Source organism: Pygocentrus nattereri, chromosome 1, assembly GCF_015220715.1.
Source record: "Pygocentrus nattereri isolate fPygNat1 chromosome 1, fPygNat1.pri, whole genome shotgun sequence".
NCBI lineage: Eukaryota > Metazoa > Chordata > Actinopteri > Characiformes > Serrasalmidae > Pygocentrus > Pygocentrus nattereri.
Window position 1 is genome coordinate 13,602,972 of NC_051211.1, and position 27,690 is coordinate 13,630,661.

The 27,690-nt window shown below is 40.9% G+C and overlaps 2 protein-coding genes across 2 annotated transcripts; one reads left to right on the plus strand and one right to left on the minus strand.

The window, feature by feature from the left end:
• Positions 1-318: 318 nt before the first annotated feature.
• Positions 319-9,204, minus strand: txn2 (thioredoxin 2). The gene is made up of 4 exons (XM_017717318.2): positions 9,097-9,204; positions 5,226-5,485; positions 2,859-2,982; positions 319-1,280 (listed from the first exon to the last, which is right to left on the minus strand). The coding sequence occupies exons 2-4, from the start codon at positions 5,483-5,485 to the stop codon at positions 1,164-1,166; spliced, it is 501 nt and encodes a 166-aa protein (XP_017572807.1). The 5' UTR covers positions 9,097-9,204; the 3' UTR covers positions 319-1,163.
• Positions 9,205-12,201: 2,997 nt separating this feature from the next.
• Positions 12,202-16,806, plus strand: LOC119264240. The gene is made up of 2 exons (XM_037542362.1): positions 12,202-12,299; positions 15,243-16,806. The coding sequence occupies exon 2, from the start codon at positions 15,328-15,330 to the stop codon at positions 16,456-16,458; it is 1,131 nt and encodes a 376-aa protein (XP_037398259.1). The 5' UTR covers positions 12,202-12,299; positions 15,243-15,327; the 3' UTR covers positions 16,459-16,806.
• Positions 16,807-27,690: the final 10,884 nt, after the last annotated feature.

Below are 27,690 nucleotides of genomic sequence, written 5' to 3' on the forward strand. Positions count from 1 at the left end.
GAGCACCAGATTATTCCTGGTGCTGTAGTCATGTAATGCTCCATAATTTCATTAGCTGAATGATTTGAGCTCAGCTGGCTCAAGTCTGTGCAAGAAAACATCACTGCACTGCCAGAAAAAGCTGATACTAATTCCAGCCTCTCAATCACTGGGTAATTAACTTGCTAGCTGCACTGGAATGTCAAATATGTCTATTATGTGCCCAGGGTTTTTTTTTTTGGCAATGCTATTTCTGCCAAGATGACGCCAATGTAGTCATTCCAGTTCAGGCCAGGATTTGCATCATTATTGAAAAACAAAAACATTTGAGTCTGTAGGTAGAACACCATAGATCTCCTTTATTTTAACCTCACATTAATCTGTCATATCACACTGTTTTATTGAATTAAAATCTAAAGTCAAACCCATAATCGTTTTCATGCTTCTCAACGAACTCCAATTTCACAGTCAAAACAGAACAGGCCAAACTCGGGACTCAATAATGTCTCTTTCACACACTCTCTCACTCACACACACATACATGCGCAAACATACACAGGTCCTTATTAATCATTATTCTCAGGGGTGAGAGTACCAGGATGAGCTCCAAAATTACTCCATTTGTTTGGAAATCAGTATTTTCACTCTGAGATTTGTGACAAATATAGACCACATTCTCTCACATATCATTAGGCATAGCGGTGTACAGTGACTGTAGCCTTGGATACAAGAGGAATGCTGCCCTCGTGTGGCCAAAAGCAGGATGTACAGCAGAGGGCGCCATTGAACCAGCTGGGAGATTGGAGCTGTAAAACTGAAGATTTCATTCCGAGTCTTCCCTTCAACCAATATCCACACACGATAAAATATAACGGTACAGTGACAGGCCTGTACACATTTTAATACAATCTATTAAAGCTAACACAGAAAACCTCAGGCTCCTTTACTTGTTGGTTGGGGGCTAATGTCCAGCAGCAAGGGACAGTGGAACATGAAGAATGAAGGCTATAATTAGGGTGCAGAACTGATGACAGACAGTAAGACAAAGCATGTATGAAGGGCTGCACACTGACTATAAGAAGCTACAAATGTCTGCTGTAAAAAAGAGAAAGTGGCTAGCCAGAGCTGTAAACTGAGTGTAGGGTGGGATTTAGTATTGTGCCCAGGGGCTGTGATCGACACATTTATTGTCCAATCAGCTTCTTAACAAATGAATCCAGCTGATCTTCGTCTTTGATCCCTACAAAGTGGTCGATGACATCACCACCCCGCATGGCGATCACAGTGGGAACTGCAGACACCTAGAATGGATAAAGAAGAAGTGTCAGTGTGGTGTAACACTTCTTAAAGGAATAATTTGTTGGGAGAAAAAAAACAAAACCAACAAAATACACGTCCAATTTTCTCCTTAGTCCAAATGCACTTGATTGGTCAAGACTCATTTGGGCCTGAAGTTTAGACTAGCTTATATGGTGTCTGACATATATGATGCACTAAAAATCTGTAGATATCTGCTCATCCACTACAGTTTTGTGGCCAAAATAAATACAACGTACCTCACCCCCAACTTTTACCAAACTGCACGATTATGTTCTTCATTATACAACAATTAATCTTCAACTCAGGCGACTATGATTATTATTGCTATCATCATTATTAGTACTGGTATGTATATATAAAAAAAAAAAAACCACCTCCCCAAAGTCTGTCCTCCTACCTGGTTTAACTCTTTATAGCGATTATGTTCCACACAGCTAGCTGAATTAAAGGATCCAGTTACTGGCACAGACCTACTGAACACCAATTCTTTTGCCTTTTGGACATGCTCTAAAGCAAACTGCCAATCATCTGAATGATACAGCATTATATTTCTTTTTCCATAACATGGAACCCTCCTTCTAACATTAATCAGCACAATGTTTGCTAAGTGTAGCTGCTCAGCACACTTCATGGGTTGCGTAATCATGGATTGTATTATTACTGCACAGCGTTCCTTGTACATTTGATTAAATTGGTTATGTTTTCCTGATTTTACAGCCCTGTTTCCAAAAAAGTTGGGATGCAAATCACGTACACCTTGTATGCAATTAAACATAGTACAAAAGACAATATATAATGTTAAAACTGAGAAATTGAATTGTTTTAATATACTTCAATGCCTAATTTAAATATGATGACAGCAAGTTTAAAAAAATACATCAGATTCAAAATAAGCATGTACTATTTTGAATTAAATGTTTCAGATGTAAGGTTTACATTATTTACACATTATTGCATAATGCTTTTATTTACATCTTGCACAACACCCCAACTTTACAAGGGCTGCATAATTTTTGGCTTAATTTTGTGTATTTATTGTAAAATACATGTAGATAATAATAAATAAATGCTAACAGAACAGCACTGGTGTCTCAAACCCTTTACTGTCTTCAATCAGAGAGCAGCTTGGATCTGGAAGAGATTATTGTTTAGCTTAATAATAATACTGTGACTGCCGTGACATATTCTTATTCTTGTGTTAACACGTTAAAAACATTTAGTTTGTGACAAACTGAATAAAAACCTATAAATTTTGGCTTTGTTTGATCACAACATCTCAAATAAACCCAACAACAGTACTGACATCACAAGATTGAAAAATCAGATTAAACAGCAACACTTTTTGCTAAAACTGACTGATGGATTCAAGGTGGATTCAGACGGGAGTAAAACTACAGGTAAAAATTACATCACCCAACCCCAAACCTATGTAAAACTAATCCCATCTGAATAGTGCTTAAAATGAACATGCTTAGTGAGACAGGATCCAGGTGGAGCTGTGGGAAAAAACAGCAGCGTGTGTTTGTGTGTTTATGTGAGGACAGCGAACTTGCTCTTACTCCATATTCAATAGCAAGATCTGTGTGTTCATCAATGTCCACTTTGGCCATGGCAACACGGCCCTTCTGCTTAGCAATGGCCTTCTCCAACCTCGGCCCCAGGATCTTACAGGGTCCGCACCATCTATTCAAAAACACACAGACACACACACACACACACTACATGAGAAACTTTGTTATACCACTTAATCATTTACACATATACATTACGAACGACACCAAGCTACATGAGGTTTCAGAGTAATGACACATTAAGCTACCATGACACCAAATCAGAGCACAAACAAACATGATTCTACAGAACACACACACAACTGTCCAATCCACACCACAGAAAATGGCAGAGGCTGTATAAAGACCAGCTTGTTTTCAAGGGAGTGTGGCCAGGAAAAACACAGCTTACTATGTAAATGACATCCCGCAGGGTTGGCCAAACGTAGCTGTTTGTCTCAGACTGCAGACTGATAGGGTCAAAGGAGAAGCCTTTTCCAGCCCTAATCCCTGCTGTGGCTGAGCAGGCCGTAGTAACTCCGTCAATAAACAGAGATCAGCGCAGAGGACAGATTCTAAAGACAGACCAGCCAAACACACTAAACATGACTGCTAATACTCAGCGCTGCATAAATAATGCATACAAGTAAATTGGGTACACTGCAGTTAACTGTCAAGTCCAGCATGAGTGCACAAAAACAGGATAAAAAACTGAAAGCAATCCACCTGGAAACGCACACCACTACATTATGTCCATTATATCATTATCTATCAAATATATGCCAAAAATACTCTGTCAGCATCACAGTGTACCAGCACAAATGATGTACCACCCAGCAGGAATCAAGACTATGATATCAGAAGCAGCAGATAGAGTTCAGGCTGAAAATTGCTAAAGTTTAAGTCACTGGTTTTGTGCAAGATTTTTGTTGTCATCCATGTTGGCACTTGGGCCTTCAAAAGAGAGAATAAATAATGGATAATAGAGTTAATATAATTATAATAATAGTTAAATAATAAGAGTTTATTAAATAAAATCACTTATCCTCTGACAGTGCAAACTGGGCTGCATCTGTGGAACTTAACCTTTCACCTACATCCATGTTTACACAGAAAATTGTTGATTTAATGTGACGGAGCGTTTCTCTGGGCAACTGATAATACTACACTCAACAAGAGTCAGGATTACACAACAGTCTGTGTTGACAGCAACTTCTGATTAGTTGGGAAAAGTTAAATTTTTTTCACAATATTATCATTCCATATCACAGGTTACTAAGCAATAACGCTTTACAAAAAATAGATACATTAAATTATTTATATAAAATTTGACCTGCAGCCTGTTTGGTCAGAGTCTGAAGTAAAGTGTAAAAGCAGGCCTACATCAAATTCCAAACCGGTCCCTAAGCAAGTGTTTCAGCTGGCAGCTGTGAGGGTGGAACAACCAAACAAACTGGAATGATCCAGAAAGTAAAAGAACACACTTCAGCAAACAGGATGGGCTGTAAAATGGATATAACAAAACAATAGGTTAATATGGTAAATACTGAAAAACCTGAGCTGAACCTGATAAGGCTACCATGTGTTTTGGTGGAAGTAACTTCTAATATTCAAGCACATTTAATCATCTACAGTACTCACCTTTGGCATGTGCTATACCGGATCACAATCATAACGATATCCACATCATCACACTCCCTCTTACAATTAAGGAATATTTGGCACTAACTTTACAACCAAACATCAAAATTAGACAGCACTTTAACCCTGCACTATATTCCTCAACAAGACACTTGGGAGTTTTCTCTGCATGAGCACACAAAAGTCATTAGATAGTCATGTGCTTCATTAATTGAATCAGGTGTAAACAACAATGGGGGAAATGGACCTGCAGTACTGGATCTGGCACTCCTGTACTTGCGGAAATAATAAAACTATACCAAGAACTTGTGGTGGCCCAACACATTACTACAACACCATGCTGGCTTTTCCTTTCATTTGCCACTTCTCTGCATTTCAGTTTTGGCTTCATTATTGATACGTCATGCTATAGGAGCTAGTGGCATGGGCTATGATGTTAACTTAGACAGCAATGCGAAAGCACTTTGAACTTTCCCCAGACATTTACCCATAAAAATCTCAAATACCCAACACAAAAGCTACATTCAAGGTGTGGCCTCTCTCAAGCATACCAAATCAGTTTCATTTGAAATGAATCCTGCACTCTCTCACATAATCTGACAAAAATGTATGCATTACAATTTCACATTAGGTTGGATGGAAATTATAGTTTGTCCTACAATGCCACAGTAGCTACAAATGAACACGTTTGTGGGTGAAACATGTATAGATCAATTGAGCGTTCAGAATACGTACTGTGCGTGGAAGTCTATGACTACAGGCAGCTCGCTGTTGATGACCCTCTCAGTGAAGTCATCGTGGTCCTGGACGTTGAAGGAGACGCCCCTACAGGAGATCAGTGGGAGGGAGCGAGAGCAGGACAAAAAGTGCTGTGGTCTGGGGGAGGGGCTTAGTGAAGAAGAGTATGATGAAGAGGACAAAGATGCCACTGGCAGGCGGCGAAAATCTTTCACAGAGATACTCCAAATTCTCCGTGCAAGCAGCCGAGTAGCCATCTGAGAGGGAAAAAGCAAGGATCATGGTTTACATCTTCATGACTAGCCAATCTGGCTTTGTGTATGAATGTTATATGTATGTATAACCCCAATTCCAATGAAGTTGGGACAGTATACGATGATTTGCAAATTCTTTTCAACCTATATTCAATTGAATCAACTACAAAAACAAGATATTTAATGTTCAAACTGATAAACTTTATTGTTTTTTGCAAATATTCACTCATTTTGAATTTGATGCCTGCAACACGTTCCAAAGAAGTTGGGACAGGGGCAACAAAAGAAAATTGAGGAATGCTCAAAAAACACCTGTTTGGAACATTCCACAGGTGAAAAGGTTAATTGGAAACCAGTGAGTGTCATGATTGGGTATAAAGGGAGCATCCCTAAAGGCTCAGTCATTCACAAGCAAGGATGGGGTGAGGTTCACCACTTTGTGAACAACTGCGTGAACAAATAGCCCAACAGTTTAAGAACAATGCTTCTCAACGTGCAATTGCAAGGAATTTAGGGATTTCATCATCTACAGTCCATAATATCATCAAAAGATTCAGAGAATCTGGAGAAATCTCTGCAAGTAAGTGGGAAGGCAGAAAATCAACATTGAATGCCCGTGACCTTCGATCCCTCAGGTGGCACTTCATTAAAAACCGACATCATTCTGTAACGGATATTACCACATGGGCTCAGGAACACTTCAGAAAACCACTGTCAGTGAACACAGTTCGTTGCTCCATCTACAAGTGCAAGTTAAAACTCTGCCATGCAAAGCGAAAGCCACCGGTTTCTCTGGGCCCCAGCTCATCTGAGATGGACTGATGCAAAGTGGAAAAGTGTCCTGTGGTCTGACGAGTCCACATTTCAAATTGTTTTTGGAAATCATGGACGTCGTGTCCTCCAGGCCAAAGAGGAAAAGGACTGTCCGGATTGTTATCAGTGCAAAGTTCAAAAGCCAGCATCTCTGATGGTATGGGGGTGTGTTAGTGCCCATGGCATGGGTAACTTGCACATCTGTTCAGCATTAATGGTGCCTTCAAGGTACATACAGGTTTTGGAGCAACATATGCTGCCATCCAAGCAGCGTGTTTTTCAGGGACGTCCCTGCTTATTTCAGCATGACAATGCCAAGCCACATTCTGTACGTTTTACAACAGCGTGGCTTCGTAATAAAAGAGTGCGGGTACTAGACTGGCCTACCTGCAGTCCAGACCTGTCTCCCATTGAAAATGTGTGGCGCATTATGAAGCGCAAAATACGACAACAGAGAACCCATACTGTTGAAGAACTGAAGTTGTACATCAAGCAAGAATGGGAAAGAATTCCATCTACAAAGCTTCAACAATTGGTGTCCTCCGTTCCCAAAGGCTTAGTGAGTGTTGTTAAAAGGAAAAGTGATGTAACACAGTGGTAAACATGCCCCTGTCCCAACTTCTTCGGAACGTGTTACAGGCATCAAATTCAAAATGAGTGAATATTTGCAAAAAACAGTAAAGTTTATCCGTTTGAACATGTGTATTTAATTGAATATAGGTGGTAAAGGATTTGCAAATCATCGTATACTGTCCCAACTTCATTGGAATTGGAGTTGTACATGCATACATACACATGTCACAAAAGTGAGTACACCCCACACATTTCTGGAAATATTTTATTATATCTTTTCATGGGACAACATTTGGATATAACTTAAAGTAGTCAGTGTACAGCGTGTATAGCAGTATAGATTTGCTGTCCTCTGAAAAGAACAACACACAACCATTAATGTCTGAATAGCTGGCAACACAAGTGAGTACACCTCACAGAGAACATGTCCAAATTGTACCCCATTGTGTCATATGACTCATTCAAGTTACAAGTTTCCAGGTGTGAATGGGGAGCAGGGCTGTTAACTTTGGTGTTTTTGGGTACAATTTGCTCATATTGGCCACTGGATATTCAACATGGCACCTCATGGTAAAGAACTCTCTGAGGATGTGAGAAATAGAATTGTTGCTCTCCACAAAGATGGCCTGGGCTGTTATAAGATTGCTATAGCTCAGTTTCAGGGTGTTGGCACGGTGGCCAAAGTCATACAGCAGTTTTCCAAGACAGGTTCCACTTGGAACAGGCCTTGCCAGGGCAACCAAAAGTTGAGTCCACGTGTTCAGCATCATATCCAGAGGTTGGCTTCAAAAAATAGATGCATGAGTGTTGCCAGCATTGCTGCAGAGGTCGAAGAAGTGGGAGATCAGCCTGTCAGTGCTTAGACCATACGCCGCACAATGAATAAACTTGGTCTGCATGGCTGTTGTCATAGAAGGAAGCCTCTTCTGAAGCATATGGATTACTGCAACCACATCCTGTGGTCTGACGAGACCAAGATAACCTTGTTGGGCTCAGATTGTGTCCAGCATATCCAAGTATGTCTCCAGACCTAAACCCAATTCAGCACCTGTGGGGCATCCTCAAGTGTAAGGTGGAGGATTGCAAGGTGTCTAACATCTACCAGCTCTGTGATGTCATCATGGAGGTGTGGAAGAGGATTCCAGTAGCAGCCTGTGCAGCTGTGGTAATTCCATGCCCAAGAGGGTTAAGGCAGTGCTAGATAATAATGGTGGTCACACAAAATATTGACATTTTGAGCACAATTTGGACATGTTCACTCAGAGGTGCACTCGCTTGTGTTGCCAGCTATTTAGACATTAATAGCTGTGTGCCGAGTTCTTTTCAGAGGACAGTAAATCTATACTGCTGTACAAGTTGTACACTGACTACTTCAAATTAAGTTTCATTTCTATAGTGTTGTCCCACGAAAAAGATATAATAAAACATTTCCAGAAATGTGTGGGGTGTACTCACTTTTGTGAGATACTGTAACATTAATAAGGATTATGTAGGGTGTCAGATATATGGGGTGTCACAGCATAACGAACCAAACAACCAAAAGGGTGAAAAATACTGCAGGTATTTGTCTTCACTTCGGCTGATTATAATCCCGTAAAGATCAGTGTTCTCTGTCTTCGAACACACTGGATAAAGCTCTTGCTGGCTTTGTGTTTATGAGCTGAATCAGTTGTAATAAAGGAGATAAGTGGTGTGGACTCTCGACCTGTCTGCAACAGACCACCACTCACCAACAAAATAAACACCGGGCTGAAGGCGACTTCTTCACTTGCCAGCTAGGTTAAGCAGGCGCCAGAACACAACTGCTGCACCATTTAAGGTTGAACAGAAAAAAAAAACAATAAGCAGTTTTCACCTTCGCCCAACAAACAGCTCTGGCTGATGCGAGGTTTCTGAGCACTGAGTCAAAGTGAGTAACGAGCCGCCGTTTTATTTACCGGACAATATTCGGCTGCTTCACACAAACACACGCAGGTGCGGCAGGGTTTACGGAGCGCGGTACTGTAGGCGCAGTCCCTGAGGTTTGAGGTGTGTTTCTGAGGCCATGCTCGGCTTGTTTGCCCCCGATAACCTCTGTGACTTTGCCTTTTCCTCCTCCGCTCTCCGTGTGCTGCTCTCTCGGGTTCACTTCCAGCCAAACTAACGCACTGAGGAGACTCGTCTAAATCCTAAAGAGGTCCGAAGGCCTGTTTACTGAGGTAAAGTACATGAGAAAGACGGCTACTCACCGTATAAAGCTGTGCAGTTATAAAACCGTGTGGCCACACGGACCCCTGGAGATGAACTGTTTCCGTGAGCGTAGAAGCGGCTGAGTTTAGGAGCAGCGCCGCCCAGCGGTCTAGTGCGCAATTACACCTGGAGCCGCAGCGGTGCCTTACCTAACAGGTATTCATTCGCCTCAGTTAAAGAGCCCGTCTCGTGGAAACACAACGTTTCATGTTTTCTGAAATAAAAGGGTGAATTCCATACAAGCAAAAGGAGAAGACGTCTCAAAAATGTAAGAAAGTCTTGTAATTCTATAGGATTGTATTGCAAAAACTGAAAAAATATAAATCTTTTTGACCAGGGATGTTTTAGATTGATGGACACTCGATTTGAAGTTTGATGTTTTATTTGTGATAATAATAATAATAATAATGATGATGATGATATATAATAATACATTTGTCAAATTTCAAATTATGTTCAGTTAAATGTCTATATATTGTAAAAAGGTCTGTGTTTTAAAAGAATTAAAGCAGTACCACTACGGCCCTCTCTGGGGCTACAACCCACAGGCTGAAAAGCGCTCATATAGTGTGTAGGCACTGTTAAGGCCTCGCCCCTACGACTTAGCCTTATCCCTCTTTCCACCTGTAGGGGTAGGGTGTCTCGATTGTTGTTGAGATGTGAAGGTGTGAGGGTGAAGTGTTAGGGCTACATGGCCCTCCAAACCCAAGGTTTTTCAGAGGCACACTCCAAACAGAGTGTTATGAGAAAAAAGAAAAACCGGCACGATGGCTGAACAAGCGACCAAAGTAACATACAAATGTATTTTTTCAATGAAAAATTACGATAACCTTTGTTTGTTCTTGGGTTATGTTGTTTCAATGTGCTATGGTTCTTTTCTTCATAACAAACATAAAAATCGCTAGTGTGCTGATGTCTTAGCAGCGATCTAAATTTCCTGTTCCACATTTAAATGGTGGTGCCACAGCATAACTGCTGCACCGTTTAAGGTGGAACGGGAAAATTCAAACAAGAAGTTGGTGAATAGCTGACTTCAGCTTCATATTTCTGAAGTGGCATTTACTATCCACAAAAAGGGCCTTACTAAAAAAGGTTTGAGAACTGCTGTTAGACTGCCTAATTAAATAGATTACCTAATTAAGATTTTAAATATATAAATAATCTAAATAATAAATGTAACGTGCTGCAGGTTGGGAAGGATCTGATTGAAAATGGTTACCACAGATGAGATGCTTTATAAAAAAGAGGAAGATAAACAGACATGAGTGTCGATGTAGTCTGTGTAGTGTTGAGAGAAGCTAACTGTGAGATATGTTGTTTAGAAAGTGGGTCTTTCTGACTCATGGATGTGCCATGGGGCCCTGAACAATTGCCCATGCGCCCTCTACTATACGTACTATACCAAGGAAAGCAGTGCTATTGGTGGCGGCAGTTTGACTTGAAGTTTTGTATGGTAGTACGTGATTTAGGATGCAGGCCTTAGCTCTGATCCTAATGTAACATAACATATGGAGGCCTTCAGGAGCATCTGAATATTTTGCTGCATTCGAATGAAGCTCAAAACTCAGAATGTCTGTAAAAAAAGATATTTTTGCAATATGAATGCATATTGGGGTGGCACGGTGGCGTGGTGGGTAGCGCTGTCGTCTCACAGCGAGGAGGGCCTAGGTTCGATTCCCCTGCCGTCCTCTCTGTTTGGAGGAGGAAACCCGTGTCTGCGTGGGTTTCCTCCAGTTTCTCTGGTTTCCTCCCACAGTCCAAAGACATGCAGTCAGGCCAATTGGACATGCTAAATTGCCCCTAGGTGTGAGTGACTGTATGTGTCTATCGGTCTGTCTGTCTGCCCTGCGATGGACTGGCGACCTTTCCAGGGTGTATCTTGCCTTCTGCCCGAAGACTGCTGGGATAGGCTCCAGCACCCCCCGCGACCCTGATGGAGAAGTGGCTTAGAAAATGGATGGATGGAATGCATATTGACCAAAAATACAATACACAGCACTTAATACAACAATACACAAAAATATCAAGACCAGGGGTCTACAAAGTTGGCAAAAAGCAATGCAAAGGCCAAAGAATCTGATGTTGAAATAATAATAGATAACATAAGTTTTTGTTTTGGTAAACATTGAAAATGGGGCCCACAGACTCGAACACCGTACAAGGACTAAAGGGAAATTCCACTGATATTTTTGAATTTCTGCATAATTCATTGGTTGAAATGCTCTATTCTAGAATTTTAAAGAAAGCTTATACTGACTGACAATGTCTGCAATACAGTGAACCTACACGTCTTCTGAGCTTTCATAATGTTTCTAATGGTAAAATAGTGATACACCTAAAAATATGTTTTCTTTTGGGACTGCAGTGTCCAAAATCTTGACTCAAAACTATCATAAAATAACATCTAAGGCACCAGGGAGTGCATTCATAACCATTTCATGTAGTAACTTTAAAAAATTTTTTTAGAAGCGTTAAACTCTTCTGGTTCCTATCTCCGCCAATGTGAACGATTCTGACTCTGTAATCTTCTGTAGAGCGCTTCACATCAAATGTTTTGTTTACATCTTAACTGTTTAATTATGCAGAAATTTTGAAATATGGTTGAAGTTCTCCTTTAAATTATCTTAACATCACTGCTGGCTGGGGTGTGGCCCTGCAGTCTCAGAGCTAATTTGCATAATTGTTATTGAACATTGACCTCAGCAGCCTTTTGCTTTCTGTGGTCAGAGCTTTAAAATATTTCAATGCCTTTTTCAATCTTTATATATATTGAATGGAATAATAAGGGAGAAAGGTTCTGCACTGATTGGCCACTAATTCTTTCTCATGTTTATTTCTTCCACTGTTGCCACACAGACATTGTCTGCCCATCCTGTTTTATAATTGATGGAGGGACAGGCATGAAAGGAGAAACAGGAGTTGGTCATCTTTTCATGTAGGAGAGAGGGCAAGCGCAGGATGAAAGGTGGAGGGGGGTTGTTTGTTTGATCAACGGAGTGAGAGTCGTGTGCATGAAGAGAGGAGAGAGAGAGGGGGAGATGGGGAGAATAAGGGAGAGGTTGAGAGAGAGAGCTCGTGAGAGATGGAGAGATTGAGAGAGGGTGCAGAAGTGGAGGATTTAGAGGCGGCCCTGGGAGACTCCATGGTAACGGGAGGCTGAGGCTGCCGTGTTTTCTGAAAAGAGGGACAAACATCAGAGCCTGTGAGTTATCCTTTCCTCTTTCACTCTTTCTTTTCCTCTCTCTATTTCCTTTCTCAGCTTCTATTTGCCAGAGTGAGCAATGATCATGTGCTCTTACTTGGCTCTGCTGGCTTGTTTGTGTTCTGTTCTTTTCTTTCAGTAATGGACTTGTTTGTTCATGTCCAGTTGTCCACTTTAATGCTTGTGCCACTCATTTTGTTTCTGCTTCTTTTTCACTCCATCTTTCCCTTGTCTCTAAATCCTAGGAAGGGTCTTTTTAGAGGTGTAATGATGCACAAATGTCACAATACAATATGCATTGTGGTTCTTGCAAAATTATACAATAAATGTTTGATGCAAGTAGACAGGAGAAAGAGAACTGCCAGCATTTGTGACTGCAGCACCTGGTGAAAGTATGGCATCTTTGAAGAGAAGTAAATGTAAATACACAAAGTTTAGGTGTGTTAAAATGTTGCCCAGTAGAGTATGTTTATTTGTATTGCATATTGTTGTTATTATTATTATTGTTATTGTTATGTTGCATATTATTATTATTATCATTATAATGATTAACAACAACAATACTCCTAGTGCTATTACTACTAATGATAATAATATACACACACATCCTCTAAGCTGCTTATCCTTCTGGGTCGCCGGGGGGAGCTGGAGCCCATCCCAGCAGCAACCGGGTGGAAGGCAGGACACACCCTGGACAGGTCACCAGTCCATCAGTGGGCAAACAGACAGACATATACACTCACATTCACACACACACACACACACACACACACACACACACACACACACACACACACACACACACACACACACACACACACACACAATAATACAATAATAATAATAATAATAATAAAAATTTTAACTTTTTAAATTACAATGTCAATAGGGGAAAGACTTGTAGTTTAGAACTTAGGCTTAGTCTTTTTCTTAAACGAGTCTTACATTTTTTTAATATATAGTATCATTCAAAAATTAGGAATCACCATATATAGCTTAGAAATAAATCTTATAGTTTTCCTCAGGCTTAAGTGCTATAACTTTTTATGAGTAATTTTTGTCTCAAAAGACAAAACAAGCCAGTAACAGCTGTTATCACAAAGCAGATTTACTGAAAATTCTGGTCTGAGCCCCCATGAGCATCACCAGTGATGACAGTGGCAAGGAAAACTCCCTAAGAGCAAGAGAAAGAAACCTTGAGAGGAACCAAGACTCAAAAGGGGAGCCTATCCTGCTCTGATCGACACAGGATAGCGAAAGAAAAATGCAACATGAATAGAGGACAAAATTTTACAATTCATATAAAATACTGAATTTAGAGGAAAGGAAACAGAACCAGCCTATCATTGGACAGAAGTATGAAATTAATGAGAGATAACTGATGACAATCATGAGAAATCGATCTCTGAGAATCAGTCAGTTGCCAGTGAAAAAAAAAATATACATAATAAATGGTGATTTTATGGATGTTAGTGTGTTTGTTTAACCATTTTCAAACCTCTCTTCGAGGAAGCCCAGTATTATATGTAGTTAAAAAGCAGCTCCTGGTTTGACCAATCAGTGCTTCACTGCTCATGATGTAATTGATGATATTAACAAGTCGCTGTGGTGGCTGTGAAGGTGTCAAGGAAAAATATGGACCCAAGAAATTCTTGTTACTTTTCATTGTTTTTATGTTTATTTGAATTATGAATATGACTTTATTCTAATGTACATTGTGATAAACTCAATTGTTTAAATTGTTTAAAAATTTGCTTAGATGCCTAAAACTTTTGCACAGTGCTGTAGGTGAAGCTTTCTACACAGCACTGGGCAACAGGAAGGTCCATGGTGGTCAAACTGGTTTAGAAGGTAGGCGAGCAGGGGCACTCGATCAAGACAGATGAAGCAACAGCATTAGATGGCACAGGATGGGCAGCTGTTCAGCTCAGCAAAGTAACACACAGACAGTTCTATTAAGAATGCAGGCAATGACTCCAGCAGGTTGAGCTATTACAGCCTAACTAAAATGGAGAGCCAGAAGGTAACATAGACATGAGGGCTCCCTGAGACGTCAGGGATGCTCCACCATCAACAACCTTGAGTGAACATGTGAGAGCAACAAGACAACAGCACTAACAATCTCACTTTCCCAGATCTGCACCTTTTATCTAACGGGAAAACTAATTACCAAAGGCTCGACTAAACAAGTAGGTTTTTGGCCTAGACTGAGGCTGGGTCTGAGTCCCGTACACTGACTGGAAGGTTATTCCAAAACTGAGGGGCTTTGTATGAAGGGCTTCTACCTCCTGTAGTAACTCTATTAATTCTGGGTTCTAAAAATAAGGTAGCACTTTGTGATCTAAGTAATGATAGTGATTAACAACGTTATTTTTGTCCTTTGTTCTCCTGCACTGGTCAGCACAGACATGTTCAAACAGGCGGAGCGGCAGCAGATCAACAGTAAAACTTTTTAAATGAATCTTTTATAGGAAATCACATAAATAATAATACTGAGTAACTTGGAAATATACATTTTACACATTTACCTCTGGATTTGAAAGTTGTTGCTGCAAAAATGTGTTCATTACATCCTGCTGAGGTTTGTGGCTGTTTAATCTCTAAAACAGAAATACCAAAGCAGTGTGCATTCTAATAGTGCCCCCTACTGGAGAAACTTTAGACTGCTGGACGATGTTCCATAGCCACACGTGTGCTTTATGTGTGCTGGAAATGGTGTTTCCACCATTATAGCAGAGTTGGTCTGGAAGTCAGCTTTATATGTCTCTGGAAAATCAAGAAGTACTATATTTTCATAATTTTGCAGCTTTTAATATCATCTAGTTAAAATGTTTTATTTAAATTAGTCCTTTACTTCTCCAAGTTATCTTTTCCCACATTCTGCTTATCGTCTTGGATGCATCATCAGCATTATTGTATTAATACTCTCTGTCTCTCTCTCAGGACTTTTCACTCTTTCAAACTCTCTCACTTCTCTTCGGGTCAAGCTGTTTCACACTCTCCTCTGGCCTGTACAATTTCCTGTACCATGTGTCAGCCTGCCCCAGATGTCCCACCTGATTTAGCACTCACCTCTGACTCCTCTCATTGGAGCTCCACCCCAAAAGGTGAGATGGAAGGTGATAGGGTTGGCAAAGGCACCCTCCGTCCACCTCCTCTCTTCCGATCCATCGGCCTAACCGGCCTGTCTGCCAGCTTGCCGCCCCACCGCCGTTTACGATCAGCCCTGCACAGGGCCAGGGCTGTGCTACCTGCTAATGCTAACGCTAATGAAACCACTCATTCATGGCCTCAAGCACCCAGCAGTGGCACTAACACTAATACATCTGGAGCTTCTGAGAGAGGACTGCCTTTAAAAGGCCATATTCGCTCCAGCTTACATGTGGGATTGGTTACACATGGTTTGGACACTTATAATGACTCTCTGCCTGACATTGTGACCCACAAACTTGGCCTGCCTGAGCCACAGAAAAAGATAACACCACATAGAGAGTGCCATGTTGGAAAGACCAAAATTCTCACCTTTTCCAGCTCTCATGTCCAAGCAGATAAAGGCAAACATTTGCATATAAGGTCCAACCTTGGCCTTAGCAATAAAATGCTAATTCCAGCAAGAACTGCACACAGGCAAAACAATACAGCTCATAATCCTCCACCAAAAGCCCATAGACGGAGAAGCACTGTGTCTCCTTTCACACAGAATGATGTATGCTTATGCGAAACAGGGGAAACTACAGAAAGACTTGCAGGAAACAGGAGAGAGAAGTGGAGAAGGAGGAAGATCAACAGTACAGGAGTGCACAGTAGATCAGAGAGACTGCTGACCCCTGAAGAAGGCCAAGAAGACAACATCTGCCAGTGGTTAAGCAGCTTAGGGATAACAGACAAAGAAAAAGACCAAAGGGAGTCCCAAAGAGAGCCTAACAGACAAGGCTGTAGACTTGAAAGTGTAGAAAAAGCGGCATGTCCCACAAGGAGAGACCGACGCCCACACTTCCTGCCCCCCATCTCTCAGTCAGACTGCCTGCTGAACGTGCCGCTGGTCCTTCCGGAAAATTCACCTCCTCCTTCCCCCAGCTGTGTGCCCAGCGATCCTTTCTTCCCTCTACAAGTCCCTGCTTTACCACTCTGGACAGAATACAGACTCAAACACACCTGACTGACCAACTAGCAGATACATGTTCAAATATAACGTACAGGCCAGAAGTGTGGAGACACCTCACCTTCTTTTTTCTGTGTGTCTGCAAAGACTTTATAACCATAAAGCGGCTATTTGCCAAAGCTTTGGATATATTCAGCTACATGTTTTACTTGTTCTAGAGGAATCAGCATCAGAAATCACAGTGGTGGTGATTTGAGCCAGACGTTGTCATAAATGTAAATACCTTTAAAAGCTGAGACCACAGAAAGCTATTACATGAAATCATAATGAAAATGGTGCCGGATAATTGAGACATTGTTTTACAATAGTTTTGAGTTGACATAATAATTTTTGAAAAATAAATTCATGGAGGAATGGTGCATGCAGAGGCAATAATAATAAATAATAAAAAAAACAATATAATAAATAATAAAAAAAGAAAACATTTCCCACTATTTTACCATCATTGCAATCACTGGTTTCTATCACCACAACTGTAAATAAATCTGAGTTAGTAAGTTTGCCTTGCGTTTCACATCAAACCACTCTGAATGATTTTTTCATTAATCATGCAGAACATTTGAAAAAATGTATTAGTTACAATGTATTACACTGTTATTGGATCCATTTTCATCTTCTCTTCTATATATCTGCTGAATTTCAAGATATCAAAACTGAACTGACTCCAGAATGTATGGTCTGCTTGTGAGAGGCATGCTTTTTACAGCTTTTTGATTGGGCGTACAGTTTGTAAGCCGTTCAAGGTACCATAGGAATAAATGGTAAATTGCTCCAAAATGTTTGTGCAATGACCTGAGATAGCCTACTAAACTCCTGCAACACAATAACAACCACCTAGCAAACATTAAAGATAGTACAGTAACCACCTAGCAATCACTTCAAGTATCATAGCAACCACCCAGAGTAGAACTACAACCACTTGGAACACCATAACAACCACCAGAGATACCATAGCAACAACCTAACAAGAGCCCAGCAACTACCTGGAACAACCCACTTAACAACACCCCTGCAACTACATAAGCTGCAATAGCAACCGAGCTAGCAACACCTTAACAAGCCTTTAAGATAACTTAGCAACTGCCTAGCCACATTAAAGCAACCACTTGAAACAATATAGCAACCAACTAGTAACAATCTAGCTGGATACCTTTCCAAAAGCCTAGCATCCACGTAACAACAGCCTAAGTTATCATAGCAACCATCCACCAATACTGAGCATTGCTTAACCTGCATGAACACTATGCGTTTACTTCATGAAATAGATTTTTCTACATTGTTCATTAATTTGTTCATTCATTGTAATGTGAGTATTTTTACTTTAACACAGTACTGCACATGAGTGATGGATGGATAATGATACGTTCCTATAAACAGCTGTCTTACCAGAGAAAGCAACGGATGCTCAGACTACTCAAATATTGGCAAATCTATTTCTACGTGTACTCTGCAGTGAGTGTCTTTGAGCCCTTTTGAAAATACTGTAATTTTCAGTTCAAGCATGGCCTTCGCATATGCATAAATACAAGTGAGAGGTGTGGTAAATGACAGTCATGCCTGAGTTCAAGTTCAAGTAGGGCAAGGCATAAAAGACTGTTCTGCATTACTTTCTGCATTACTTTACTGTTCTGGTCTACTTCATTATCAAATATGGTGTGAAGATCGCTTTCGGAGACACCATACAGCTGTAAATCTGTAACGAAACATAACTGTTGCAAAAGAAACATAATAAAAAAACAAAATTTGAAACAGAAAACTATTCTGTATAAAAACAGTATTTCTAAAACATGAGAAAACACATCACAAAGGCAGCCCAAGTTAGGTATAGTTTCAATACAGATTCAGTTAATATCAGTGCAGTGTGTTTATGTTGTACATGTAACATAATAAACTCATATTATTTTGGGTTTGTGTGATATCTCCTGCTGAAAAAAAAAAAACGGCTTAGACTGGTCAAAGCTGGTTCATGTTGGTTTATGGTGGTCTGATGCTGGTCTGGTATACCAACATACCAGCATACAAAACACAACACTTTAGGCTTCTAGAGGTCTGCGCAGGCATGAAAACCCAAACCTGACCCAAACCCATAATTTTGAGGCCTAGGGTCACATTTTCTCGCAAAATGGGTCCCTCCCATTGTAAATCAAATGTAATTGGTTAATTCCACTGTCTTTTCCTAATTATTTTGATGGTTAAACTGGTGCATTAAGTCATCAGTTCAGCTCCTGAAGTACTAACCAATGGGAGAGCTTGTATCTACAAAAATACCAGTGGATCATTTTCCATTTTCAGGTAATTAATGCTTTGTTTTTGACCTAAATGTTCAATTTTCCAACCAAAACTCTGTTATACAGAAATCATTAGGCCTTCTTTGTACTGTACTTTGTAGCTGATATGACCAGGTTATAATTTTTTCCCCAAGGATGATGTCTCTGACTGAATTTTACTGTTTTGTGAGCTTTCTTTTTATTCTGTCAATGAAAAACACAACTTGGTAGGGCTGCATACATACTAGACTATAAGAGAAAGAGAGTGCACATAACAGAAAATATGTGTGAAATATATGCTGGCAAATTCCTTCAAATAACAACAAATTGACATGCCTACAAAAAGCCATTAGAGAGTAAACAGAGTATCTGAAAAAATGTCCCAAACTTGATATTTTTTTCAGGCCCTGACAGCAGGTCTCTAACTATTATTACTCAAATGATGAAAATTCCTTAAAATAACAACACACTATTAGCCTACATAAAAAATGACTAAATAGAAAACAAACCCAAACCCGATCTAAGCTCTATACTGTATATTAAAAAGCAGCCAAAAAAATGGGTCCCTCCCATTGTACACCCAGCCCAAAACCTGATCTATGTTGGGCCTTGTCAGGCTCAAGTCAGGTACCAGACCTCTAACTTCTTTTACTTGTTAGATACATTAGCTTCGTAGCTCAAGTGCAAAACTAAAGAAGCAAATGTGAGAAACAAAACTTGACTGATGGACTTTATTTGGAGCAAGAGGGAAATTATGCAAACTTAATTTTAGGCCGAACTATTGCTTGGAATGTGCAATGCTCAGAGGTGACCAAGGCTGGTTTTGTTGAACAAATATAAAAGTATTGTATGGAGAGAACGTACATAAGATAAGAAAATATGTGAGGGTGCATTAAATTTATGTAGACATTCCTATAAATAACAAAATCATTAACCTACATTAAAAATACGCAAGCTCAATATTGAATGTGAAAAATAGGCAAACCTGGCTTGAAACTCTTCTCAGGCTCCGTCAGGCTCAGGTAGAGAACCTCTACATTAGCTTTCCATATAAGTAGTATCAGTGCAAAACTAAAGAAGCAAACTTCAGACACCAAACATGTCTTTGATGGTGGACTTCATTTGGAGTAATGGGGAAACTGTGTACATTTAATTTTTGGCCAAACGTTTGCTTTAATAGAACGCGCAATACTCAGGGGTCACCAGTAGAGCGAGCTCTGCCATCTTCACACACATAAACATAAGGTCAGAATGTGAACAGAGGTGAGCTCTGTCTGCTGTAGCTGTGTGTGAGTGTGTGGAGGCAGAACATACACCTCTCAGTGCTCGGTGCCGGTTTAACACGGTGACTGGGCTGTGTGTGCGTGTGTTTTTGGTTTCTGCCTCTCTGTGTGTGTTTGTGAGAGAGTCGTTCCTTCTCGCCCACCAAACAAACAAGGTGGCGGAAATAGCAGGGATTTCTGGGATGTTTGTGGGGTCCCAGTGGAAAGAAGGGAGTGGAGGGAAACAAGGCTGCTCTGTGTGACACCTCTCTCTGGGCAGGAGGGGGCGGGGGGGAGTTGTGGGGGGGATAGGTGAGCGGAGAGGGGGATAGGCCGGATTAGAGGGAGTGACTGTGGCTTTGCTAAGGGAGGGAAGAGAACAGGACTCTACCGGTAAGCCCACCAAAATAAAAAGTGAAGTAGATACAGGTAACCAGAATAGCCCATGACCTCTGACCTTTAGCTAGGATGTAGGCTTTAAAGTTAAAGTAAAAAAAATAAAATTATAAAATTTTCCCTATATGTTTGCTGAAGGTGTGCTGCGAAACATTTTTTTAAAATCCATTCCAGAATGGGAGGTGCACAGTATCCAAAGGAAAATAAATAAATTAAAAAAAAAAAAAAAAATTATATATATATATATATATATATATATATATATATATATATATATATATATATATATATATATACACATATATATATATATATAATTATGAATGAATATTCTATACATTTTGTTTATTCAAATATTAACACTTTTCACAGTAAATAAATACATACTACACAAATAAATAGATTGTGTGCCTAAGACTTTTGCACAGTACTGTATATATTCAGATTTCCCACTTTTTACAATTATCAGCTTATGAAAACTCAGAATACACATCCCTGGAGAGGAAACTAGCGTAACCAGCATCACCACCAAAACTAGCATGTTGTGTTTTGGATGCATCCCAGGTTGTAGGTATCATTACCCATAAATGTACTGAATCAGCCAAGACATTTTAGTGTATGAAGTTTGCTTCTTAAGCTTTGTCCTGGGGCTACAAGGCTAATGTAGCTAACTGGAAGTTTACACAATTATCATTGTGCAAACCACAGCCTAAATCACCACACAGTTGCCTGAAATTGCATCAGGTTAAGTAATCTCAAACAGATTTGCTCATGTGGTGTTCCGTGTTAGCCATGCAATTTTGACTATTTTTATAGTTAACATTACACCATACAGTGTCAGAAACACATAGGTAAGTCTATCTGAGATTACTCAACCACTCAAGACAAGAGTAATGATTTTAGCATGCAGTTTGTGTGATGCTAATTGTTTAGCCTACATCGATTGTTAGCTAAATAAGCCCCAAAGCTCCAGTGCAAAACCCTGCTAGAAAAAAAAAAACAGCATAAACTAGCACAGCTGGTCACCAGCAAAACCAGCATATAGTGTGTGTTGGATGCTGGAATTCTGGTCAACAGTCTTGACCAGCACCAAACTAGCATAGACTAGCTCAGACTAGCAAGGAATTCATGCTGGTCTGTGCTGCTTTTTTCAACAGGGAAGGTTCACACTTTGTATTTATTGTGGACTGTTTTTTTTCTCAGTGTTTTTGCACGCTGAGTGCTTCACATTTAACGCGTCCTGTGTGGCTGTCTTTTGCCTTCCAGCCGCCCATAATTCTTGATGCGGTCAGGTAGCCTACGTCACTGTTCTGTGGTGGCTATTGGATCAAAAGGAAAGTAGGCCTTCAGTAAATACTGGAAACTATTCCTTTAATGTTTACAGGATTGTTGTGAGGTGCCACATTGCATCAGGTTCATCCTGGGCTATGTCCTTATTTCCTCTCCTCATTTTTCCCTTGTCATATCTCCCTGCTATTCAGGCCTGGATAATAAATCTGTCGTTCCTTCTCGTAAGAGGATAATGTGACAGCCACCAAACAGGTTACACGCTTTTCCACACAAAGAAGACAAAGAGCAGAGTGTATCTGCCTTAGTGGACAGAAGACCAGGTGTTCATTGAGTGCATGAGACTCTGCCAAAACTCAATACCAGGTTCTCTTCCCCTCTATGATTTATAGCCAGACACATACACAGTGTAATGTGGGGTGAATAGAGCGTCTGAAGTGATCGTTAATGATGGTCAAAATGGTCATTTACACCGTCTAGCCCAAGCAGACAAAAGTTTCGAATGAAAGACTCATCAGAGGAAGCAGAACGGCTGGTTTGCATTACAATAGATAAACAGCAAGAAAACAAACAGCCTCACCCCCTAATCTGCAAATGTATCATTCTGTTAATAAGATTAAGCGTTGTCTTCATTCATTTTTATGAATTTTTCTGCAACTACAATGAAACTAATGTGTAAGTTATTTGTTTTAGAATGAGGAATTGTAGGTTTGCTTTAGGTTTAGCATTAGGCCTGGAATATTCTTATATGTATAGATGCTTATATGTATAGGACATGTATAGAAGGGTCAGAGACCATCCTTCTTTTTCCAGTTAAAACAACCATTAAACTTAAGTTCTTCATTTTCAGGAGAGTAGAAATAATATAATACATTTTTTATAATGTGTAGCTGTCAAGAAGCCCTTACTGAAATAAGGAAATACACAAAAAGATCAATCAAGCAAAGAAGCTACTGGTACACACACACACACACACACACACACACATACATACATAACGCCTGGGCATGCTCCTGAGGAGGTGGCAGATGGTCTCCTGAGGGATCTCCTCCCAGACCTGGACTAAAGCATCCGCCAACTCCTGGACAGTCTGTGGTGGAGTATGTGGACAGTCTGTTGGTGGATGGAGCGAGACATGATGTCCCAGATGTGCTCAATCGCATTCAGGTCTGGAGAACAGCGGGCCAGTCCATAGCTTCAATGCCTTCATCTTGCAGGAACTGCTGACACACTCCAGCCACATGAGGTCTAGCACTGTCCTGCATTAGGAGGAGCCCAGGGCCAACCGCACCAGCATATGGTCTCTCAAGGGGTCTGAGGATCTCATCTCGGTACCTAATGGCAGTCAAGCTACCTCTGGCGAGCACAACACCATTACTGACCCACTGCCATACCGGTCATGCTGAAGGATGTTGCAGGTAGCAGATCGCTCCCCTGCGACTCTGTCACGTCTGTCACATGTGCTCAGTGTGAACCTGCTTTCATCTGTGAAGAGCACAGGGCGCCATCTGTGGACGTTGGGCCCTCATACCATCCTCATGGAGTCAGTTTCTAACCGTTTGTGCAGACACATGCACATTTGTGGCCTGCTGGAGGTCATTTTGCAGGGCTCTGGCAGTGCTCCTCCTGTTCCTCCTTGCACAAAGATGGAAGTAGCGGTCCTTCTGCTGGGTTGTTGCCCTCCTACGGCCTCCTCCACGTCTCCTGGTGCACTGGCCTGTCTCCTGGTAGCGCCTCCAGCCTCTGGACACTACGCTGACAGACACAGCAAACCTTCTTGCCACAGCTCGCTTTGATGTGCCATCCAGGATAAGCTGCACTACCCGAGCCACTTGTGTGGGTTGTAGAGTCCGTCTCATGCTACCATGCTATTCAAAAGAGACCAAAACATCAGCCAGAAAGTATAGGTACTGAGAAGTGGTCTGTGGTCCCCACCTGCAGAACCACTCCTTTATTGAGTGTGTCTTGCTAATAGCCAATAATTTCCATCTGTTGTCTATTCCATTTGCACAACAGCAGTGAAATTGATTGTCAATCAGTGTTGCTTCCTAAGTGGACAGTTTGATTTCACAGAAGTTTGATTTACTTGGAGTTATATTGTGTTGTTTAAGTGTTCCCTTTATTTTTTGAGCAGTGTATATATATATATATATATATATATATATATATATATATATATATATATATATATGCACTTGTGCGCAGTCATGCTGGAACAGGAAAGGGCCATCCCCAAACTGTTCCCACAAAGTTGGGAGCATGACATCCTATCATATATATATATATATATATATAAATAATGATAGGATGTCACCCGTGCAAAAAGTCTAGTTGTGAAATTTCCTTGCTACTAACTATTCCATTGGCGGTTTCCAGGAGAACGGTACTTATCTGCCTGCATTGTGCCAAGTGTAAAGTTTGGTGGAAGGAGGATTATGGTGTGGGGTTGTTTTTCAGGAGTTGGGCTCGGCCCTTTAGTTTAGGTTTTGGACAATTTTATGCTCCCAACTTTGTGGGAACAGTTTGGGGATGGCCCTTTCCTGGTCCAGCATGACTGCGCACCAGTGCACAAAGCAAGGTCCATAAAGACATGGATGAGCAAGTTTGGTGTGGAAGAACTTCACTGGCCTGCACAGAGTCCTGACCTCAACCCCATAGAATACCTTTGGGATGAATTAGAGCAGAGACTGTGAGCCAGGCCTTCTCGTCCAACATCAGTGTCTGACCTCACAAATGCGCTCACAAAATTCTCATAAACACACTCCTAAACCTTGTGGAAAGCCTTCTCAGAAGACTTGAAGCTGTTATTGCTGCAAAGGGTGGGCCGACATCTTATGAAACCCTATGGATTAAGAATCTGATGTCACTCAAGTTCATATGCGTGTGAAGGCAGATGAGTGAATACTTTGGGCAATATATTGACCCCATGTCCTGAGACAAAAAAGGAATGTGTCTGTTTTTTATTTCTTTCATACAGATGGCATGGTCGTATCCAGTAATCCAGTACTGTGCATGTGTGTGTGTGTGCGTGTGTGTGTCTGGGGGGGTACTGTTTGGGGAGTCAACACTGCAGTTCCTGTTGAAAGTTAAAAATATCTTTGAGACTTAAATTCCTAATTCCTCCTCCTCTTTTATCTCTCTTTCCCTTTTTCTCTTTTAACCCTTTTTCCCCTACACTCCCTCTCCCTCTATCTCACTGTTACTAAGTTTGTCTTTCTTTTTCACTTCCTCTATTTTGGAACAGAATGTTCTCCCACTCCCTCTCCTCATACAGCAGCATTAGCTCTCTCTCTCTCTCTCTCTCTCTCTCTCTCTCTGTCTGTTTCATTCTTTTTTTGACTGTTCACTTTTTAAAATCCTGGGCTGGAGTAACATTTTACCATTGGTATCTCTATTTTAAATCAAGTACATGATTTGAGGCCTAGTGCTCTAATGATGTGCTTACATGTGGCTCTTGAAATGCCGACAGTGTTACTGGTGAAAACAATTTTTTTCAAAAAGGCTTGTATACAGAACCATCTACAGCACATTCTCTATCAGTCTGAAGAACCCTTTCATGATGCAAAGAACACTTTAATCATGCAAGGGCTTCTTTGGGTGTTCAAGCTTCTATATAGAACTATTTAATTTACTAAAGAATCCTTGAAGAACCATCTATTTTAAGAGTGTACACTTTAAACTTTTGGTTGTGTAATACTGGGTGACTTCAACTAGAGTGACCATATTTTGGTTTTCAAAGAAGAGGACAGTGGGGGTGGCAGGGCAGCCGGGGCAGACTGTAAAAAGCAAATGTCAACATGAAAGCAAAGCCAAATCCCTGACATTTTAGGCAATTTAGAAATCCCAGTCAGACTTTTCCAGAGTATGTCCTCTTTTTGGGGACCTAAAAATGTACCCAGCCTGGATTTGTGAGTTACCTAAAATGCATGGGCTTTGCTTTCATGTTGACATCACTTTGTGCAGTCTTCTTCATGCTGTCCTCCTGCCCCCCACTGTCCTCTTTATTGAAGACAACAATACAGTCATATTAATCATGATGGTCCTGTTTACACCATGCATCAGCATGTGCTCTCAGTGATCAGATTACAGTCAGATTTCACTAGACCATTTAAAACACTTGGTGTAAACACTCTTAGGACATATTGTGATCAGATTACAATTGGAGCCACGTTCAGAAGTGGTCAGATGACCACATTGAACATGAGTGTAAATGCGATGTGTTTTGTATAAGCGCATATACTCTGTAAGTGTACATGAAGTCCAGGTAAATTTTATCCAGATACAATCCAGACATTAATTTATGTTCACTTATGAACAGATCACCAAGGGTGCATGTTAATGCCAGGTGTAAATGGGGCCAGGATGTAAACACAGCTTACATGTGTTTTGGTCCATTTGTTTGTGGGGTAGAGAAGGTTGGCATACTGGAAATCTTTCAGATTGGTGTGTGAAGCAGAACACTGTTGTACAACTGCTGTTGTAGAAACATATAGAAGAGTTCAATTTGTTTCGTGTCAAAGTAACTGGAATGTTTCTGGTTTGGGTAAGCAATGCCATCAGTCAAGACTTTGTTTTTGTTAAAGGGAGTATAATATTGTTTATTTAGTGACCTTATTCACCCTTGGATTCCTCTTTCCAAATACATTTTTTTAAACTCAAAGACTCTTCCGGCGGCACGGTGGCGTGGTGGGTAGCGCTGTCGCCTCACAGCGAGGAGGGCCTGGGTTCGATTCCCTGGCCGGGTGATCACGGTCCTCTCTGTGTGGAGTTTGCATGTTCTCCCCGTGTCTGCGGGGGTTTCCTCCGGGTTCTCCGGTTTCCTCCAACAGTCCAAAGACATGCAGTCAGGCCAATTGGATGTGCTAAATTGCCCCTGGGTGTGAGTGTGTGGGTGACTGTCTGTCTGTCTGTCTGTCTGTGTCTGTCTGTCTGTCTGTCTGCCCTGCGATGGACTGGCGACCTGTCCAGGGTGTATCCTGCCTTCCGCCCGAAGACTGCCGGGATAGGCTCCAGCACCCCCCCCCCGCGACCCTGACGGAGAAGCGGCTTAGAAAATGGATGGATGGATGGTCTCTCTCTCTCTCTCTCTCTCCCTCCCTGTTCATTCCCTCCTCTACTCTAACTCTCTCTTGTTCTATCATTGCTCCACACTCACTCATCTGTGCTGTTGCCAAGACTGTGTTTCTCTGGCAGAAGGTCTTGTTTGGGTGGTTAATGTTCTGGAGTTGGTTCATTACACTGAGTTGCCACTCAAACCTCCCAGTGACCTTAAATAGCTATTGTGCTCATTTAATCTCTCTCTCCCTGTCTTAACCTGTCTGTCTGTCTGTCTGTCTGTCTGTCTCTCTCTCTCTCTCTCCATCTCCATCTTAACCTGTCTCTGTTTCTTTCTCGCTATCTCTGTCTTAACCTCTTTTTCACTTTTTCTTTGTCCTCTCTCCCTCTTTTTCTCTTCCTCCTGCTTCTCTCTCTCTTTCTCCTTTTTTACCTCCATTTTAATGATCATTCCTTTTTAAATGATCTGGTGCTCAGCGACATCCACTACACTTCTGAAATCCCATTTTTGAAAAACTTTCCTGTCAGTGGTACATGAGCCTGCACCCTATAAAAATGTGAGAATAAGAGATAGATCAAACCTGTGGTTCAATTCAGAAATATTTTCCTTGCTCAATGCAAGTAATAAAGCATGGGCCCTAGCTAGAGGAAATGGTGACAGAGACCATTTGCTTACCTTCAGGCAGCTGAGGAATAAATGTACTTCATACATCAGAAAAGCTTAAGCAGAATTCTACCTCCAGATATTTACAAACACTACAGATTCCTCTAAATTCTGGAAGACAGTTAATTTGCTCAATAACAAATCAATGTCCGTTCCAAATTATATTGTATTTATAATTTATATTATACTCATTTTGCAGCTGCTGGACATTTATTCGAAAATACTAACATTGAAGCACCTTTCAATGAAATAGATACAGCCTCTGCTGTAAGACATGGTCTCTTCACAATTCACCCTT

What these genes read in the sequence shown, in the direction of transcription:
- LOC119264240 (XM_037542362.1), top strand. Translation starts at nt 15,328, where the DNA reads ATGTGTCAGCCTGCCCCAGATGTCCCACCTGATTTAGCACTCACCTCT.
- txn2 (XM_017717318.2), bottom strand. Translation starts at nt 5,485, where the DNA reads ATGGCTACTCGGCTGCTTGCACGGAGAATTTGGAGTATCTCTGTGAAA. An exon ending in GTCATAGACTTCCACGCACA is followed by an intron (nt 2,983 to 5,225) that starts GTACGTATTCTG and finishes GTTTTTGAATAG; the next exon opens with ATGGTGCGGACCCTGTAAGA. An exon ending in ATCTTGCTATTGAATATGGA is followed by an intron (nt 1,281 to 2,858) that starts GTAAGAGCAAGT and finishes TATCCATTCTAG; the next exon opens with GTGTCTGCAGTTCCCACTGT.